The sequence below is a fragment of the Notechis scutatus genome, chromosome Z, assembly GCF_049901735.1.
Source record: "Notechis scutatus isolate UNSWTSFEM ecotype Mainland chromosome Z, rNotScu1.2, whole genome shotgun sequence".
Lineage (NCBI taxonomy): Eukaryota > Metazoa > Chordata > Lepidosauria > Squamata > Elapidae > Notechis > Notechis scutatus.
In genome coordinates, this window is record NC_142025.1 from 11,252,516 (window position 1) to 11,270,582 (window position 18,067).

Below are 18,067 nucleotides of genomic sequence, written 5' to 3' on the forward strand. Positions count from 1 at the left end.
AGACTAGAACTCACAGTCTCATTGTTTACATCTTGGGGCCTTCACCACTACACTGATTCTGATGCTTGGTTTTTAGGCATTATTCTTTTTTCCCCTTCATTCATATTTCCAGGGAGTTTTTGCACGTAGAGCTCAAAAATATCTTCAGAAGAGTCAGCTTTGGAGAATGATAAAAGTTTAAAAAGGATTTTTTTTCATTCTTCAAACATCAATAATCTATACTGGAAAGAAAAGCATTGAGTTAACCAAATTCTATTCTGTTCTATTAACTTCATTTGGACTTAGGCTTTTTCTCCTCCCCCTCAAACAATGCAAATAATAACAGCTTCATCCCACTCTTCCTTTTAGGTCGGAGGATATCCTGTCTGCATATCTCACAGGCTCAGAGACAGGCTTTGCTTTCAGTTCATGGACTTCCGGAAACATCCAATGACCTATCACTGGATAGCAAATACATCATTTGTGTGTGGAATGTTTGGCAGCCTTCTAGTCCTCAGAAATTATTGCTTTGTGAATCACAGGTATGCTTCTTCAGAACTTGAAATTTTGGGAGTTTTTTCTAGGCGCTCCTAAAATGATGACTTTGAGGGAAGTAGATTGCTTACCCACAAAACTGAAGCTGAAACTCAAATACTTTGGCCACCAAATGTGTTATGTATAAGTCAGATAGGGCAAGGGACCTTGCAAACCAGAAGAAATGTAGCCATTGAGAAATGCCCATAGATGCCATACTGGGGAAAACTGGAACCCACAGGGAGTCAAATTGATCATGAATCAACTACTGGATGAAGCATTCACATTTTTTTGAACACAAATCTATTAGATTATGGGTTAAGAATAAATGGTTACAAAAATAAGACGTTATTATTTTAATCTGAGATATGTTCTTCTGCCTTGTAGGTGACATGTTGCTGCTTTAGTCCTTATAAAGCTACTTTGGTGTTTGCTGGAACAGTTGACGGTTCAGTCCTGGTGTGGGATCTCAGAGAGAACTCAAGGATGCACCAGTGTGTGAAAGTTAATGAAACAGATTGGACGTTTAGATCTCCCACGTTTTCTACTGGTTAGTTAGTGTGCCTTGAATAATTACATTTGATTGTGCAGTGTTTGTAGAAATAATTTTCACCTCCACCTTAGTTTCTTAATTCTTTCTTCCATAAAAAAGAGAGGCATTATAAATAGTAAAAAGCTAAGCCAAAGGATGACCCAGAGGAGGAAAACTAAGTTCATTAAGGTAGCAATCCTGTTACAGGTAGTCCTCAACTCATGACCACATAAGTTGGAACCAGAATTTCTGTTGTTAAGTGTTAACAATTTCATTGGTTAAGTCAGTTGCACCTGATTTTAATGACCTTTCTGCTATGATTGTTAAGTAAATCACTGCCTGCGTTAAATGAATGAAAGAATCATGTGGGTATTAAGCAGACCTGGATTCCCCCATTGATAGTTCTTGTCAGAAAGTGTCAAAAAGTGATCATTTAATCTGGGACACTGCAACCGTCATAAATGCCTGCTGGTTGCAAAGAGCCTGAATTTTGATTATGTTACCTTAAGGTTGCTGCAATGGTGGTGGGTGTGAGGACAGGTCCCTACGTCATTTTTTTTAATGCTGTTGTAACTTTGAATGGTCACTAAAGGAGTGGCTGTAAGTCGAGGACTGCCTGTACTATTTACCTAAGAGTTTCATTCTAGTGAATGGGAGAATGTACTGATTGATATATACACAGCCAGTGGGTATCAACTTTGTTTAAGGGATACAAAGGTAAATCAGCTGAAACAGACTTATACACCTTATCTGATGGTTCATGGCAGCTGCAACTCCATTGTGACCATCTACTCCAGGTGATCTCTTCATTTTTGCAGTTGATTCTTGAAGAGGATCTGGACTGGCCAGGTTCATTTGCCCAGAACTTCCCGTTTTACTGACAGAAATCCAATAACTGTTGGTTAGAACAAGAATCCTTCAAAATTGACTTTTGGTCACATCCGTCCCAAAGGGCTGAATGTGCACGCATACGCATGTGTATGCATGCATGCATGCACGCACGCACGCACGCACGCATACACACACACATCCTGCCCTGCCATAATGACACAGGAATACCCCAGTTTGGTATAATATTGAAAATCACTGAGCTTGGGACTGAGCGGGGTGGACTTAGTTAATAACTATTGTATTGTACCTTCGCTTCTTCCTTAAATGCAGATGGAGTGTTTGCCGCAATAAATCACGCTTGTACTGTATTGACCATTGAACCTGTTTCCACCTCTGTCTTCAAGGAGCAGAACTGTGGATTCTCCTATCTCTCTGTTCAGGAAGGTATGTAAAGTACTGGGTACAAATCAGCTCATATTCTTTCAAAAGATTAGCTGCTCCATTCTGAATCATCCAGAAATCCCAGTCTGCAGACTGGAATTCCAGTCTGAATTAAATTACGCTGTTGGAGAAAGGCCTTGAACTCTTGGAGACAGGACATATGAATAAAATGCTACACTTTGATGTGTGAGGTTTTATAGCATGATATATGTTCAGTTGCTTTGGCTTGAGGATACTTGATTAGGGAAGGTGTCATATATATTTAGCAGTCTAATATATGATCAGTATTGTTGCATGTCCTACCTGCATGACTTTAAGAAAGCAAGGGCATTTACACACCAGGACTCCACACCAGTTTGGAACTGTTTCATGTTTCTATGTTCTCAAACATCATGTTAGTGACTGTTCAAAGTTATGATGGACCACCCCAAAAGTACCTTTTGATCCACTTCCAAAGTTCTGGCAACCAACCCTTCCCGCAGTCACATGGCTGCATTTTGAGTGCTTGGCAACCGGTCTGCCTTTTCAGCTGTTTTCAGCGTCCTATGGTTGCACGACCATGATTTATAACATTTTTGATGAAAACGGGCATTTCCTTTTAGTTTTTGACTCAAAGCAAATAGGTTAGTTTAAGGGCATTGAATTCACTTAACAACCATAGTAGTCTACTTAACAACTGCCACAAAAAGTCAGAAAATCTGGTTGGACACATGATGATCCACTTTATGACTTACAACCAAAAGAAGCAGGTTCCATTACAGTCATAATTCAAAGTCCACCTCTACTTTGGTGTAGTGCAAAACCCCAGAAATCCCAAATTATCCACTTAGATATAACAGAAGCATAATAGAAATTTAGTGGAGCTTTTGAAGCGATTTGTTCACTGGAACTGATGCAGGACTCCCTGCTCTGATATATTTTGCAGAGACCTTATCAGCCATTGGACCTTAATTCCTCTAGTCAGTTACAAATTCCTATGGAAGGCCTGATTTTCCTCTTATATAAGTAGTCCTTATCAGCCAATACACTCTTAATCCTTCCAGTCATTTGCTCAACAGTGTACCAGTCTCTGTAAAAGCTCCTTCATTATCCATTCTTCCATAAAGAATCTTCTGACTACAATCCTGCTGCAGCTGTTAGGAAAAAGGACCTGAGTTAGACTTGAGTCAGACGGTTGCAACTACTTTCAGTTGGAATTTATAGGGAGGATAAAATCTGTTTCTGTGGCCAGATAACTTTCTCCTCACTCCAGTAGTTCAGATTTGGAAGAAAATGGCCAAATGCAGGAAGTACATTGCAATGTCCTACCTGTCAATGAATACTTCAGCTTCAACCATAACAACACAAGAGCACACAATAGATACAAACTCAAAGTTAACCGCACCAAACTTGATTGCAGGAAATACGACTTCAGCAATAGAGTGGTCAATGTCTGGAATACTCTACCCGACTCTGTAGTCTCTTCCCCAAACCCCAAAAACTTTAACCTTAGACTGTCTACTATTGACCTCACCCCTTTCCTAAGAGGTCTGTAGGGGGCGTGCATAAGCGCACCAACATGCCTACCGTCCCTGTCCTATTGTTTCTCTTATTCTTCTTTTATTTTTCTTATATGTACCCATTTCATGTATTCACAACTATGTATACACTTATACTTATTATCTTGTAAACAATTGGCAAATAAAATAAATAAATAAAATAAATAAATAAATATGTCTTTCTTGGTAGGGGATAGCAGCATGTGGTTGACCTTTTTCTTCAGGACTGGCTCATGCTATTATTCCTTGCCTCTTCCTAATAGTTTTAGATCAACAAGAACATGCTGGGCAAGAGCATCTCCGGCTTCAAAATATTTTAGAGAAATTGGGAGAGTATTAACAGTGCTACACAGAAATGTCCCTAATTTTTGAATGTTAGATGTAGTTAGAAAGATTTAAAAGTTTAACCCTGAATTCCTGTAAATATGTTTGCTTATATACTCTTTTTCCCAACAGAAATGCTTGGACTTTCATTTCAAATTGCTTCAATGGATGAAAATGGGACTCTTAGTCTATGGGTAACTTATATATTTTTAGTTTATTTATTTATTTATTCAATTTCTATATCCTCCCATCTTGGTCAATGACTCTGAATAGTTACAATTCCAAAGGTATAAAAACAGTTAAAACAACAAAACATTTTGAAAATAATAAAAAAGCATCCAAATAAATTTACACAACAAACAAGATATTTAGCCAATTAACAGTAAAGCCAGGAAACAGGGCCCTTAACACATTCAGCATCCCAGGCTCACAAACACAGTCAGGCTTTTAAAGACTTACAAGAGACCAACAGGGTTGAGGCAATTCTAATTTCCAAAAGAAGGATCTTCCACTGAGCAGAAAAGGCAATAAAAAAAAAAGACAAATGTTCTGATCCCCACTAGCCAATACTCTAATGGGATCTACAGCACGCCCAACCCTGAGTTAATGCCTTATAATGCAAGTCACATTTTCCTGCAACCTGATCCCCATTGCTCTAAAAAGAACAGCTTTCCAGATTATTCTTAAAGGTTTGGTTTTTTAAACTTGGAACAAGTTGTTTTCTTTTCCAGCCAAGATAAGGCATCCATTGCAATTGAAAGTATGTTCTTAAATGTTATGAATATAATTCTTAATGACTGTATTTCTGAACCTTAATTTATAAATTTTAATTCATAAGCAAAAGCTTATGCATTTTCTCATAACTGCCTTGCTTTCTTGTTATTGCTAGCATCATGCTTCTGCTATTAGAGCATATCTATTCCCAAGTATTTTAAAAAGTTGAGCTTTTTCCATTGCATCATTACAGCTAAGAGTACATGTACTGTATATTTCTTAACATCTATTCTATTGGCATACTTCTAACTTTTCTAGAAATAGGTATGACTGGTTGTTTAGTGACTCTTCAAAGTTCCTATAATCTTACCTCGGGGGTACTTACAACCAGGATTTGAAGGTCTGACTTTTGCCACCCCCCAATCATGTGACATATTTCAAGTGCTTGGCATCCGGGCTGCATTTATGACAACTTGCACCATCCTGTGGTCACATGATTGTGTTTTCCAATGGTTTTACAAAAAAATTGGCATTCACTTCTGCTTTTCTGCAAAACTGCACCCAGAGTGAATCACTAGTTTATTCAACATTAACAATATTCGCTTAAGAACTGCAAAATTAATTTAATGACCACTGCAAAAAAGGCTGTAAAATCAGGTCATCACATGATGGTTTAATGACCATTGTGAGTTATGACTGTGATCGGCAGGTTCAATTACGATTGTAAGTTGAGGACTATCTGAATCTATCAGACATTTCTGTCGCTCTCTCTTTGAGACTAATTTTTGACATTTCCTAGGTGGTTGTTGAACTTCAGAAAGGAGATTTGTCTGGCTCACAAAATGATTTAGGTAAGTAAAGTTAATTAGAGTGTCAGTTGGGCAAGATTTCTAAACCTTTTGCCATTACCTCTCTATAATGTAATATTAATATACCAACCTTCCTAAGAATCCAAACACCAAAATGAACTCAAATGAATAATAAACCCAATAGTGAAACTTTGGGAAACATGCATTTATTGTAACAATGTACAATTAAAAGATTCTTCACAGCTCCCCTAGACTCTTTCTGCACTTTCCCCTACAATTGGGTGTCATGATTAAGATGTTGGACTAAGGGCAAAGAGACAAAAGTTATGTTTTTTTAATTATTTATTCAATTTATATAATTGCCCATCTCAACAAATGACTCTGGTAGTGAAAAATGTTAAAAATAAGACACTGAACTTCTCTTCTGAATTTTGTACTTGATGTGGAAAAGAAGGAAACTCTGAATTTGGGTTTTAGATTATACTGATATATTTTTACAGAAATGTCTTGTGGAAAAGCAAAAAGCTGCAATTTGATGTTAATGCCTTATTTTACTGTAACAGAGAGAGTTGGAAGTCAATGTTTGTTTTTCTTTTTCTTTTCCCTATCTTTCCTCACTTCATTTCCCCTTCCCTCCGGTCTTCTATTTACTTTTGTAGTTTGTATTTTATAATACTTTATAACTTAATAAAAATGTTTTTTAAATAAGACACTGACAACTACAAAATATGTAGCAGCTCAAAGAAATGAAATGAGCATTAATTGTAATTACACCTGAGTGATAGGTCTCTTCATAGGGTTTCAAAATCTTTAGTTTGGGGCCAGCCTAATTTAGTCTAAGGTAGGTTGTAATCCTCAGTTATCTTGAATCAGTTACTCTGCCATCTTGAAATCAGTTCAGGCTTGCTAACAACTGAAGAACAAAAATCTTGTATATCATGTTTTGGTGGCTTAGTCAACACCTTGGTGATTCAGATGTTTTATCTCATGATATTTTTATTGGATCTGTCTGTCTATTTCTTTAAACAAAGCCAAATACTGTGCTGTAGTTGTATAGTATGCTATAGTATTAACTCTAATCCTTTTTAGATATTTTAGAACAGTTATACTTTTGTTTTTCATCTTAATTAATCCTGACATGTTTTATCTGCTGGTCTATGACTGATTAAAGGTTTATTTGATTTGGAGGCACAGGGGGACCTTTCAACAGGGAGACAAAAGCTTTGAAAAACATCAAGTGAGTCTCATTTAGAAACTAGCTATTCATAGGCTGAGAGGGAATTTCACTGGTGGAAGAGCATTGCTGGTAGTCATTAAGGATTGGAGCTATATTGGCCAATTAACAGGAGACATGTATGCCATATTGAATAAAGATATATCTTTATTTTTCTGCCTAGTTAAATTTGTGAACAGAACTTATGAACATAAATGGATAACTCATGCTTGGATTTAAAATTGCCCTGCTATTTAATTATATCAGTACTAATAAATTGTTGCTATTATAATTATCACAATGCATTTTATTACTTTCAGGATTAATTCCCGGGGGAAAAATTAAATTGGTTCATAGCTCTACTGTTCATCTGAATTGCAGGTAAAATATATAGAACACATCTTCTTAATGGGATTGTTCCTTGAAAGCAGATATGTCAATGCCGGCAGATTGCCAATGAGGCGATAGTAGTTCCCTAGTAGCAGATCACACCAGGGGGGCAGAAAGTGGAAGAAAGCTTGAATAATGGTTCTTCGTGTGCACAGCCCTGTTCCAAATGCTCCCTTGACAAAAAGTTTGGTTGGTCATATTAGAGCATCAGTACAAGCCAAGCGACCTGATTGAGTCAGTGTTTCTCAACCATGGGCACTTTAAAACATGTGGACTTCAACTCCCAGAATTCTCCAGCCAATAGAGGAATTCTGGGAATTGGAGTCCACACATTTTAAAGGTTAAGAAACACTAGAATGTGTAGTTGGATGGCACTGGAGAAAGTTCAGCTTTATTGTCAGCAATAGAATCTCCCTGATCAAGATGGGAACCAACCTTTCCAAACTCAACCTACCTTATAAGGTTGTTATGGGAAGAAATAGGAGAAAGGACGGCCTCTCTGATGATGTTGGCATATACATCTAACAAATATGTACACATGAATGCTTGTCCAAATGGCAATTTCTACCTGAATTCCTTCTGATCAGGTTTTATATTGTTGAAGGAATAACAAATATGCTTTGAGAGAGGAATGTCGGCTTATCACTCTGTTAAAAAATAAAGCTTATTTGAACAAGATTATTATATTTAAAATCACTAGAAAAATAGAGAAACAAGGATTGTTTCTTAAATTGGCTGGTTAATAAATCTAATATATTGATTAAGTGCTTCAATATTTGTTGTAGTTTCACTTGTTAATATATATGTTTCTTTTATATTCAGTATTTCTCCAAAAGATTATACATTTCTGGGGGTGCCCCAGACACTGAACATTAAATTTCTGCCTTCAAATCCTAATCATTTTGTTGTTGGAACAGATGCTGTGAGTAATATTCTTAATCTAATTTCATTCTTGCCAACTTTTCTTAGTGTAGTAGATTTTTAGAGTGGCATAGTGAGTCTGAGGTTGCTATTACAAATGTCAGAATCTGGATAAAGCCCCCATTTCCCCCTGAACTATTATTTGTACTATTTCACCAAATGTAGCAGTGACTTTTCTTTTTTCCTTTTCAAAACTTCACAGGGTTTGGTGAGCCACGGCACAAGGCACGAGCTAAAAGTCCCTCCCAAGTGGTTCAAACCACAGCAGGGAGGACTGAGAGCAACCCAAGTTAATGCAATAGATTTTTCGCCTTTTGGAAAGCCAATCTTTTTGGTACGGATGTCTTCTACTTTCTTGATTGGAATCATTCAGGTTGTGTCATGTCAGTGAAGGTTTGAAAGTTAGATTTAAACTGTGCATACTATGGATAACTTATCTGTAGAGCAGTAGCCATTTTAGTTCTGAACTAAGCTTTGCAAATTTTTATTCACATTGTCAGACAGAGCAACATCAGCAGTTAGGCTCAGACGTTAATCTCTTCTTCTTGAAGTTCCTAATTCCCTCTATTGATTGGGGAACTCTGGGACTTGAAGTCCACAGATTTTAAAGTTGCCAACATTGAGAGACACTGCAGTACTTCCATAAGGCCTCTGCAGGAAATCCGTACAGTGCAGCCTGAACAACTCATCAAAATAGTTGAAAGTGTGAATAGATAGCTAGCATGTCCCAGGTCAAACATACACAAGCACACATAGAGGTAGTTGCACACTTTAATAACTAAATTACTTTCACAAAGTAAGTAAGCGAACAAGTGCAAACATATGTATATGTAGTGGAGAGAAAAATGTCCCCCTTACCCAAGTTTTATAAGTTTGCCTTAAAAGAGTTCCAGTCCAAAACAGTGGGCAGCAGAGTGGTCATCAAGCAAAAAGTTTGAGGGTAAAAACTTTGTAGAAGATTCATCAGCCAGGAATTAAAGTGGGTGGGATAGGGATCAACAGGCAGTTGTCATCAGTGGAAAGACTTAAGTTTGCTGCTCTTCTTAAATAAAAGGAGTTCTGGTCTTGTTCATTGGAAGGGTGAGGCTCCTTCCTTATGAGCAACCTCACATCCATGACAGCATTTGCTCTGCTCTCTTCATCACACAGCAAGCCCTTGTGTTGAGCAGCAGCTCAGCCTCTTCATCTTTGGAGACCAGTAATGGCTGTGCCTGCTGGTTACTGGACTGCCCTCTTGTGCCTGCTCAGACAGCTCCAATAACTCTGGAGCTAGCTGTTCGTTGTCAGTCTCCTCCTCTGAATCTGAGCTCACTATGACAGTAGCTTGGTCTCTTTTTCATCCTGAAGCACTATGGTGATGGATGCTTCTCACGCAACTGCCAGAATGCAGTGATAGAAACCAGTCCACACAGAAGTGCTCAGTAAATTGTAGCAAAGTGGTTGCAAACATGAGTGTGCTTTTGTAATAAGTGGCAGGTGGAGGTGTGGAAAACATTCTGAGGTCCAGATGTGGTCTGCATTCTTGCAATATGCATCACATAAGGAACAAGCAAAGCAAAACAGTTTCCATCTTACTTTATTTCTGTGTGCCACAGCTTTGTCGCTAACATTTTTTGAAGGCCAGGGTCAGGCAGTCAAATGGTATCTGTGGCCTCCAAGGCTCACTCAACATTCCTCACCTGATGGGTGCCCTAGGATCTCAAATAACAACAACAACAATAGTAATGATCTACTTCCAATAGTAATCCAGTAATAATCACTGAAAATCACAGGAATAGGTTCTTCTCAGATGAAGAAAGCTAAAATCTTGCGTAATTTGGGATTTCTCTAACGATTAGCCACTTAATGTCATGTATTTTTTTTATTGGGTGTCCATTCTTTTGACTCTACATTATAATTCTGGACTGCCAGAGGTCATCAGTTAACAAGTTGGAAAACCTTGCCCTAAAAGAATACATTAATTGGGGGGAGTGGTGTTTCTTTTTTTAAGTTTTGTGTGTTTCGATGTTTTCAGGTGGGCTGTTCAGATGGGAGCATCAGACTGCACCAAATGGCTTCTGAGCTTCCGCTCATGCAGTGGAACAACAGCACAGCGGGGCAGGCAGTCATTGCTCTCCAGTGGGCTCTAACCAGGCCAGCTGTGTTTTTTGTTTTGGATGCCACATCTGTCATTTATATTTGGGATCTCTTGGAAAATGATTTGTCACCTGTAGCCAAGCAGCCCATCTGGTCTGATAAGTAAGTTTACAGGATGTTCTTTGGTTTGTACTTGTACAAATAGAGTTGAAATGAAAACAAGCAAGTTAGTTGGGCTTTAATCGTCATAGATACCAGCCTCCATTCATTTACATTCGGTTACATGGATGAAGGGCATAAAATGGTAAAGAATAATGCCTGTGTGCAGGCCTTTTTTTTTCCTCTCCCCATGCTCCAATCATTCAGAAGATGAGAAGCAAAACTGAATTTGCATTTTGCAAGAACAGGAATATGGTTCCCTGGGACTGAAGATCACAATTCAATCCTTCCTCTTTTGAAGTCTGTAGAGATTCTCAGTCATTCAGGTCATGGTTATCCCAAAGGTGCTTTTTCAGAGGCAACTTGACTTCCTTGTTTTCTTTTAATTGAAGACATTTCACTTCTCATCCAAGAAGCTTCTTCAGCTCTGACAGGACAGTGAGGAATGAAACATTTATATTCCTTGCAGACAGCTGGTCATTTGCATCCTTTTAGAGGGTTGTTGAAGTGCTTGGAGGTTTATCTATGTCTTCAGGGTCACCTGAGTTGTGCTCCTGGTTCCTGAGTCTGCAGTTTTTTTGCTATACAATTTGGGATGAACACCCTTTGAATGGGGTGGGAGTAAGAATGGATTTCCAGTGATGCAACAGGTAAAGAAGGATTTAGAAACATGGGGCAAGCTGCAACTTTCATTATTAGGCAGGATTGCTGCTGTTAAAATGAATATTCTTCCAAAATTCCTATATATATTTCAGATGATCCCAATCAAAGTACACAAAACTGTTTTTGAAGAACTTAATAAAATAACTGTAAAATTTATCTGGCAAGGGAAAAAACCTAGAATAAAGTTAAAGGCAATGCAGGATATGAAGAGCAGGGGAGGGATGGCACTTCCAAATTGGGAGTTGTATTATAGTGCAGCCTCTTTAGTATGGTTGAAGGAATGGGTGAATTTAACCAATAAGAGAATATTATTCTTAGAAGGCCATGACTTGCAAAGGGGGTGGCATGCTTTTTATGGGATGTAGGGAAAACTAGCCAGAAATATTTTCACAGACACCTAATCAGAGACTCATTATTAACTAATTGGAAGAAAATACGGAAAAAACACTATTTAAAAATACCAATTTGGATTTCAACAATGGAGGCGATGATTCACCCAAATAATCTGGATATCACTAAAATGATTAAATACAAGGATCTATTGGATACACAAGGAAATTTGAAATCGTGGCAAGAACTTCAAGAGCGGGGACTAAAAATTGATCAGTGGGCATATCTTCAAATTCAAAGTAGATATAAACAGGACAAGAAAGAATTTGGAATTAACAATAAACTCCAGCAATTAGATAAAATGTTATTAGGATCAGGCAAAAAAAAAATATAACAAAATTTTATAATTATTTATTAGAAGTAGAATTAGAAGAAGAAATTGTAAAAGGGAACATGATAGCCTGGAGTAGGAATATAGGACGTAGCATCACCATAACAGAATGGGAAAAGGTCTGGGGTAGAAATAATAAAATTACAAAATCGGTAGCATATAAAGAAAACGCCTATAAAATGTTTTATAGATGGCACCTTCCTCCTTCAAGATTAGCGAAGATGTACCCCAATATGAGTCCGAATTGCTGGAAATGCAAAAAAAAAAAAAAAAAAGGAAACTTTTTTCCATATGTGGTGGTCCTGTACAGAAGCTCAAAAATATTGGCAGAAAATTAGAAATTGGCTGGAAGAAATGGCAAGAGAGCAGATCGAATTCAAACCAGAGTCCTTTCTGTTAGGGATCTTTGATAAACAAATATCAAAAAAAGTGAAATATATAATAATACACATTTTGACAGCAGCCAGATTGGCTTTTGCACAATGTTGGAAGCAGCCTCATGTTCCATCAGAGGAGATGATCATTCAAAAAATTTCAAGTTGTGCAGAAATGGACAAATTAACTTTGGCATTAAAAAATAAAGACACTTCAATATACTACAACAGCTGGAACTGCTGGTACAAATGGATAGACCAAAGATAGACTTCACACTAAAAGGCAAAAGAGGATAGGATAAATCCATAGTAGTGATACACATATATATGTAAGGATTAGGTGTGTGTATATGGCATAAAATAAGGATAAAAAAGAGGTCTTACAAACTGTTGAAGATGAAAATGTTTTTAATTGTTTTCTATTTTTTTCTTTCTATTTTCTTCTCCCTTTCTTCTTTTTCTCTCTTTCATTTATGTATGTGTTGTTGGTTTGTTTTAATTGTAAAATCAATAAAATTTATTTATTTTTTTAAAAAAAGAATGGATTTCCAGAGATCAAACTGCAGACTACAGGAATCAGGAACACTACTCTGGTGACCCCGAGGCGAAACGTCTTCAAAGAAAAATAAGAAAGTCCAGTTGCCTCATGAAAAAGCACCTTGGGGATTTCCTCTTTTGAACTTTAATTGATGTATTAAGGGATGAGCTTCTATTGTGATGCTCTATTTGCCATGTTGCTGATCTATGCCTCCTGGTGCGGTTGCTGCTGTTTGGGGCCCTGCTTTTTTAAAATCTTGATCCCATATAAGTCAGCTTGAGTTCAAACAAAAGCCAGACAATTATTTTTCAGGCTTCAAACCTGAAGACAAGCGGTGAGTGGATAGACCACCACATGCACTGTTTTCCATTCATTTTGGAGCATTTGTCTGAATGCTGAGAGAAAATCTTGTTTCCTTAATCCGGAACCATATATCTGTGGTTCAGATAATTCTCCTAATTTGGAGCAAGAAAGGAAATTTTTCACATTTTTCTCTTCTTATTTGATTATGTGGCTTAGACAGTGTTTCTTAATCTTAACAATTTAAGGGGTATGTTGAAATCTATCCATCTTAAAGTTGCCAAGATTAAGAGACCATGGTTCAGATTATTCTCACCAACGAGTTTGAAGTGAGTATCATGACAATGTGCCATTTTGATTCCTAATTGTTCCTCACTTGATTCTGGCTAGTTGACATATGCTCTTAAATAAGGTACTGAGAATGTTTGAAAAATCAGACAGACATAAAATGTGAAAGCCTTAGGTGTAAATCTGGTAGCCCCAGACAGTGGTCTCAATCATCACCTCAGTCATTCTTCCCATCTAAAATTTGGCCCCAGTCAGATAGGTGGAAAGGGCTGGTTCTCCTTTGTCAAGGAATTGTGTCCTCAGATGTGGAGATAGAACATACAAGTGTAGGATCTTCTGGTCCAGTGTTTCTCAACCTTGGCGGCTTTAAGAATTCCCCAGCAAGCAGTTGCACATATTAAAATTTGCAAAGTTGAGAATCACTGATCTAGTCCAGTCCTCAGTATGAAAGATAGTTGTCCACCCTCTTCTTAAAGACTGTGAGAATCAAGAGAGAAGGATCCGCATGGAGTTAGTCTAACCTGAGCAGTGTCAAGTCCTATCCAGTGAGAAGATATTTTAATCCATTCTCCAAAGCAAGAAAGAAAGCAAATGCCAGTCCTCTGCTTATTAAACAAAAAGTTATTATTTCTTTGTCTTCAGGATTATAACAATGGCTGTACTGGGTGAACCAGAGAAACCAAGTGGCGTTCTGGGCATAGCACTTGCCAAAGAATCTGGAATAATAGACATTAAGTACGTGAAGAAGATATGGGCCCTGCCTCAGCCAGAAGAGGTGGAGAAATTAAACCTGCTTTTGCAGCAGGCCTTATAAAATGCAAACAGAGGCCTGTATCTAAATGCACAAATATGGCCTCACAGTTTGAAATGAATTTGTTAATGTGTGGGATTTAGCAGAATATTGCATGACTGAAATATTTTTTTAAATTCCTATTTGTAAATAGTATTTATATGTTTTAAGGTGTATCAACACAGTATTTGGACTTGAGCTAGAGAACATTTTTATGAAACTCAGAATAAATATTTATGAAAGCATCCCTTTAAAAGAAATATATTTGTTTCAAATACGCTATGTACTCTAAATCTTTATACTTATTTTTGGAATAAAACTGAACATATAGTCCCATGAGCTTTGAATATTTGTTTTTTAATTTTCTAATTGGATATGGCTGTGGTTTATTTTCCGTGTGAAATTAAAGACCCCTTGCTAGCAGATGCAGAATTAGGCAAAGTCAACTTACTTTGCATAAGTTCAAATATACCACATTCCAAAATATGCTTGTCCACAAGGGACCCCCAAATCCTTCTTAGTAAATCCTGGCATTTGTGTCAAATAACCCAAAGACAAAAAAGAGCTCATAGTTACATGTAAATGCTGCACACAGGCGGCTTTCAATCTCTTACTTGAAGAACAAAATATATAGTTGTTTGCTTTTATATCTTTGAAAAAGGTAAAAAGTTAAAAACCATGATGATGCCTTTCAAAGTGTTCAGGTTACAACAGAAACTATGCCATGCTATTTAAAATAAGGGTAATTTACAGAAAGGGGATTTGATGTTATATTTTTGCAAGGATGTTAAAATCAGAATGAGGTCTAGTCTGCAACCTTTTTTTCTAAGGCTGGGCTCAAGTTTGTACATATGCCTTTGCTGCAGTGATAATGTAGCGTGGGATCTGTTGGTGCTGCAGATATTATCTCAGAATGAAAGCTTTTCTCAGTAAAGCCACCTTTTGCAATTGACTGATACCAAATTTATCAATGCTGATGGTGTTCATGTGGCTCTATAGCTGTTTTGGGATTGCATCCAAGGCCCCTATTACTGTTCGTACTACCTTTACTTGCTTTTGCCACAATTGTTCTATTTGTAGGTCTTTGTATTTTGTTATCTGCTTCAGTTCTTTCTCTTCTCTTCTACTGTCTCCTGGTACTGCCACATCCACAGACTTTTTTTGTCTATCTTATCGACAACTGTTAAGTCTGGAGTGTTATGTGGTAAGTGCCTGTCTGTTTGACTTCTAAAGTCCCAGAGCAATTTAGCACCTTCATTTTCTATGATTTTCTCTGTTTTATAATCCCATCTGTTCTTTCTTGCCAGCAAATGGTATTCCTTACAGATTTTCCAGTGCACCATTTTTGCTACTTTGTCATGCTGCTGCTTGTAGTCAGTCTGTGCTATCTTCTTGCAGCTTACAGGTGGCCCACTGTTTTTTCAGCTTGTTTGCATAGGCGGCACTTATCGCCTGTTGATGTCTTCTCAATTCAGGTTTTGTATGCATTTGTCCTTAAGGCTTGGTCTTGTGCAGCCAGAATTAGTCTCTCAGTCTCTTTCTTCAATTTTCCTTCTCTCAGCTATTGTCAGGTCTTATTATTATTTGCATTCTGTTATTTTTTTTTAACGTAGTGCTGTCTTCCCATGCCTCCATTCTGTTCTTCATTTGGTCTCTCTTGTAGGCCCGTTTGGTCTCTCCGGCAGTCAGTAAGCCTTCCTGGCATACTAACTTCAGTGCATCTTCTTCATTGTCCTTCAGCTATTCTTCCAAAGCCCTTTTTGTTTCTTCAGCCATCTGCTGTACTTGCAGCATTCCACGTCCACCTATTTGCCTTGGTAGGTAGAGTCTGTCAATGTTGCCACAAGGATGAAGGGCATGATTCACTGTCATTATTTTTCAAGCCTTCCTATGCATTGCTTTTAGTTCTACTCGAGTCTAGTCCATTATTCCAGCTGTGTATCTAATTCCCCACTTTCCATCTGCTGCCTTCTTGAACTCTAGCTCACAGGAACTAACTGCCCCAAATTATAAATTGGAAGGGCTCTCTCTAGCGCAACCATTCTTTCTATGCAGGGTCTGCTAAACCCTTTCAGAAGAGTGGCCTGCCAACTTCTGTGAAAGAGAACATAGCACTTCAAGAGCATAAGGCCCAGATAGGACCCTGTAATCCCCCACCTGTTGCTGACCTATGATTCCAGCATTCCTAACCATTAATCACACTTGCTAGGCTGCTAAGAGCGTAGTTCAGCAAACATAGGGAAGGACATAGGCTCCTGTTTTAGGACATCCTGTTCAAAAGCTGGCAATTAGAGCAATAAAAACTTCTGGATGAGCAAAGACTTTAAGTCATTGATTTATCTGTTCCAATGTGGACATTGGGGACTCACTACTTTTCCTTCAGTCAAGAAAATGGAAGACAGGAAAATTGCAAAAAGACTTCTCCAAATGGAAACTAGCCAGATCACTGTGACTTGTACTTCAGCAGGCTCCTATTTCAGGAACACACGCTTAATCCCACCAATCTTTGGGCCAAACAATAAATTCATCTTTTGTGTTGTTTTCTGCCAAAACAAATACTGTAAAGCCTTTCATCTCAGGCAGGAGGAAAAAAAGACTTATTTTCCACATATTATTTGGCAAATTAAAAGAATACATGGTGGGGTTTGCAACAGATTTACCAGCAGCAGGACCGAAAAGCGAGTGGCAGAAATGGGAATGGTCCTTTATGAGAAGGTATGAAAAGATAAAGAGGAAATATTTTCTTACACAATGCATTGTTCAACTTTGGGATTCATACCATGAGACCAGGTCCTGGCTACCAGTTTCACTGGCTTCAAAAGAGTTGGTCCTATTTTATAGAAGTTATGAGAATTAGTGTCTTAACCCTGATGGAAACGGGGCTGCCTGTGAACTGGTTGGCTTCTTTGGGCAGTTGGTTGGCTACTGGAAGAATAGCCTGCTGGACTAGGGTCTAATTGACCAGGGCACAGCTTATATTCTTACATTTTAAAAAGATGAGGCTTTGACTGCATGGCTATCACCATCATCCTGAATTCTTTGACACCCTTTCCATTTGCAGAAACCCTTGCAGAGAGTACACAAGTTCAGGAAAAGTGGGTGAAATTAACCAAGGAATGTGTTCTGAGCTGACCAGGGCACAAATAGGTCAGTATCATCAGGGTTAGTGGGGGGGAAAAGATAAGTGTAAATTTAACTTGATGGCGTTATGCAACTACAAATGACAAATCCTATATCCATTTCCCCTTCAAATCAAGGTTTGACTGGGCATGATTACACTGGCTTTCTTAAGAAGCTCCACGTAGACGGTTATACAAGAAGCAGAATTTGATGAAGAAATATATCCAGAGTAAAAGAAAAAAACTAGAGGGAGACTGTCAAGTAATTGGAAATTATTGCCAAGGCATCCTATCATTCCTAGGAACTAATTTTTCATTTCTACAAAAGAACCAGATTGAAGGGGGGGGAGCCAAAGGAGGCAGTGAGACAGAGGGAAAATTGGGCCCCCAGCTCTTGAAATGAGTCTTTTTTTAAAAATGTGTTTGAAAATGGATGACACAGTGGGCACTGCTCCAGAAACAGAATTTAACAGTGAATGTTTTGTTTGAATTTTGAAGCAACAATTTTCCATGTGTTCTGAATGGCATTCAGGCTGTAGACATCATCGGGTAAATTTCAGGATTTATACCAAAAAAAATGGCTTTGTTCTCCTTGGCTGATACTTTGCCATGCTGTTTAAAGTTTTATGTATTTGTTTTACAGTATATGCCATAATACATGCCTTATATTGGGCATGCACCATTCTTTTTAAATACACTAGAATACTTAGCCCACTACATTTGGAGAAGATTAAAAAAATGCAACAGAAGTTATAAGAAAGTCAAGTGCCTCTATAACAGATTTTTAATTCAGATTTTTTAAATTTTCTTCCC

The 18,067-nt window shown here is 37.8% G+C and overlaps 2 protein-coding genes across 4 annotated transcripts in view; one reads left to right on the top strand and one right to left on the bottom strand.

The window, feature by feature from the left end:
* DYNC2I1 (dynein 2 intermediate chain 1) overlaps window positions 1-14,468 on the top strand; it is a 37,423-nt gene extending 22,955 nt beyond the window's left edge. For all 3 annotated transcript variants that reach the window (XM_087946912.1, XM_026680935.2, XM_087946913.1), the window contains 10 exons: window positions 349-521; window positions 901-1,063; window positions 2,207-2,320; window positions 4,312-4,373; window positions 5,693-5,744; window positions 7,236-7,296; window positions 8,128-8,227; window positions 8,429-8,560; window positions 10,241-10,464; window positions 13,988-14,468. In XM_087946912.1, coding sequence (XP_087803038.1) covers window positions 349-521; window positions 901-1,063; window positions 2,207-2,320; window positions 4,312-4,373; window positions 5,693-5,744; window positions 7,236-7,296; window positions 8,128-8,227; window positions 8,429-8,560; window positions 10,241-10,464; window positions 13,988-14,159 — 1,253 coding nt within the window. In that variant the 3' untranslated portion in view covers window positions 14,160-14,468. The remainder of the gene's footprint in view (window positions 1-348; window positions 522-900; window positions 1,064-2,206; window positions 2,321-4,311; window positions 4,374-5,692; window positions 5,745-7,235; window positions 7,297-8,127; window positions 8,228-8,428; window positions 8,561-10,240; window positions 10,465-13,987) is intronic.
* Window positions 3,102-18,067, bottom strand: part of VIPR2 (vasoactive intestinal peptide receptor 2) — a 149,660-nt gene continuing 134,694 nt past the window's right edge. The window contains exon 14 of the mRNA XM_087946914.1: window positions 3,102-3,450. Within this exon, the coding sequence (XP_087803040.1) occupies window positions 3,369-3,450 (82 nt within the window). The 3' untranslated portion in view covers window positions 3,102-3,368. The remainder of the gene's footprint in view (window positions 3,451-18,067) is intronic.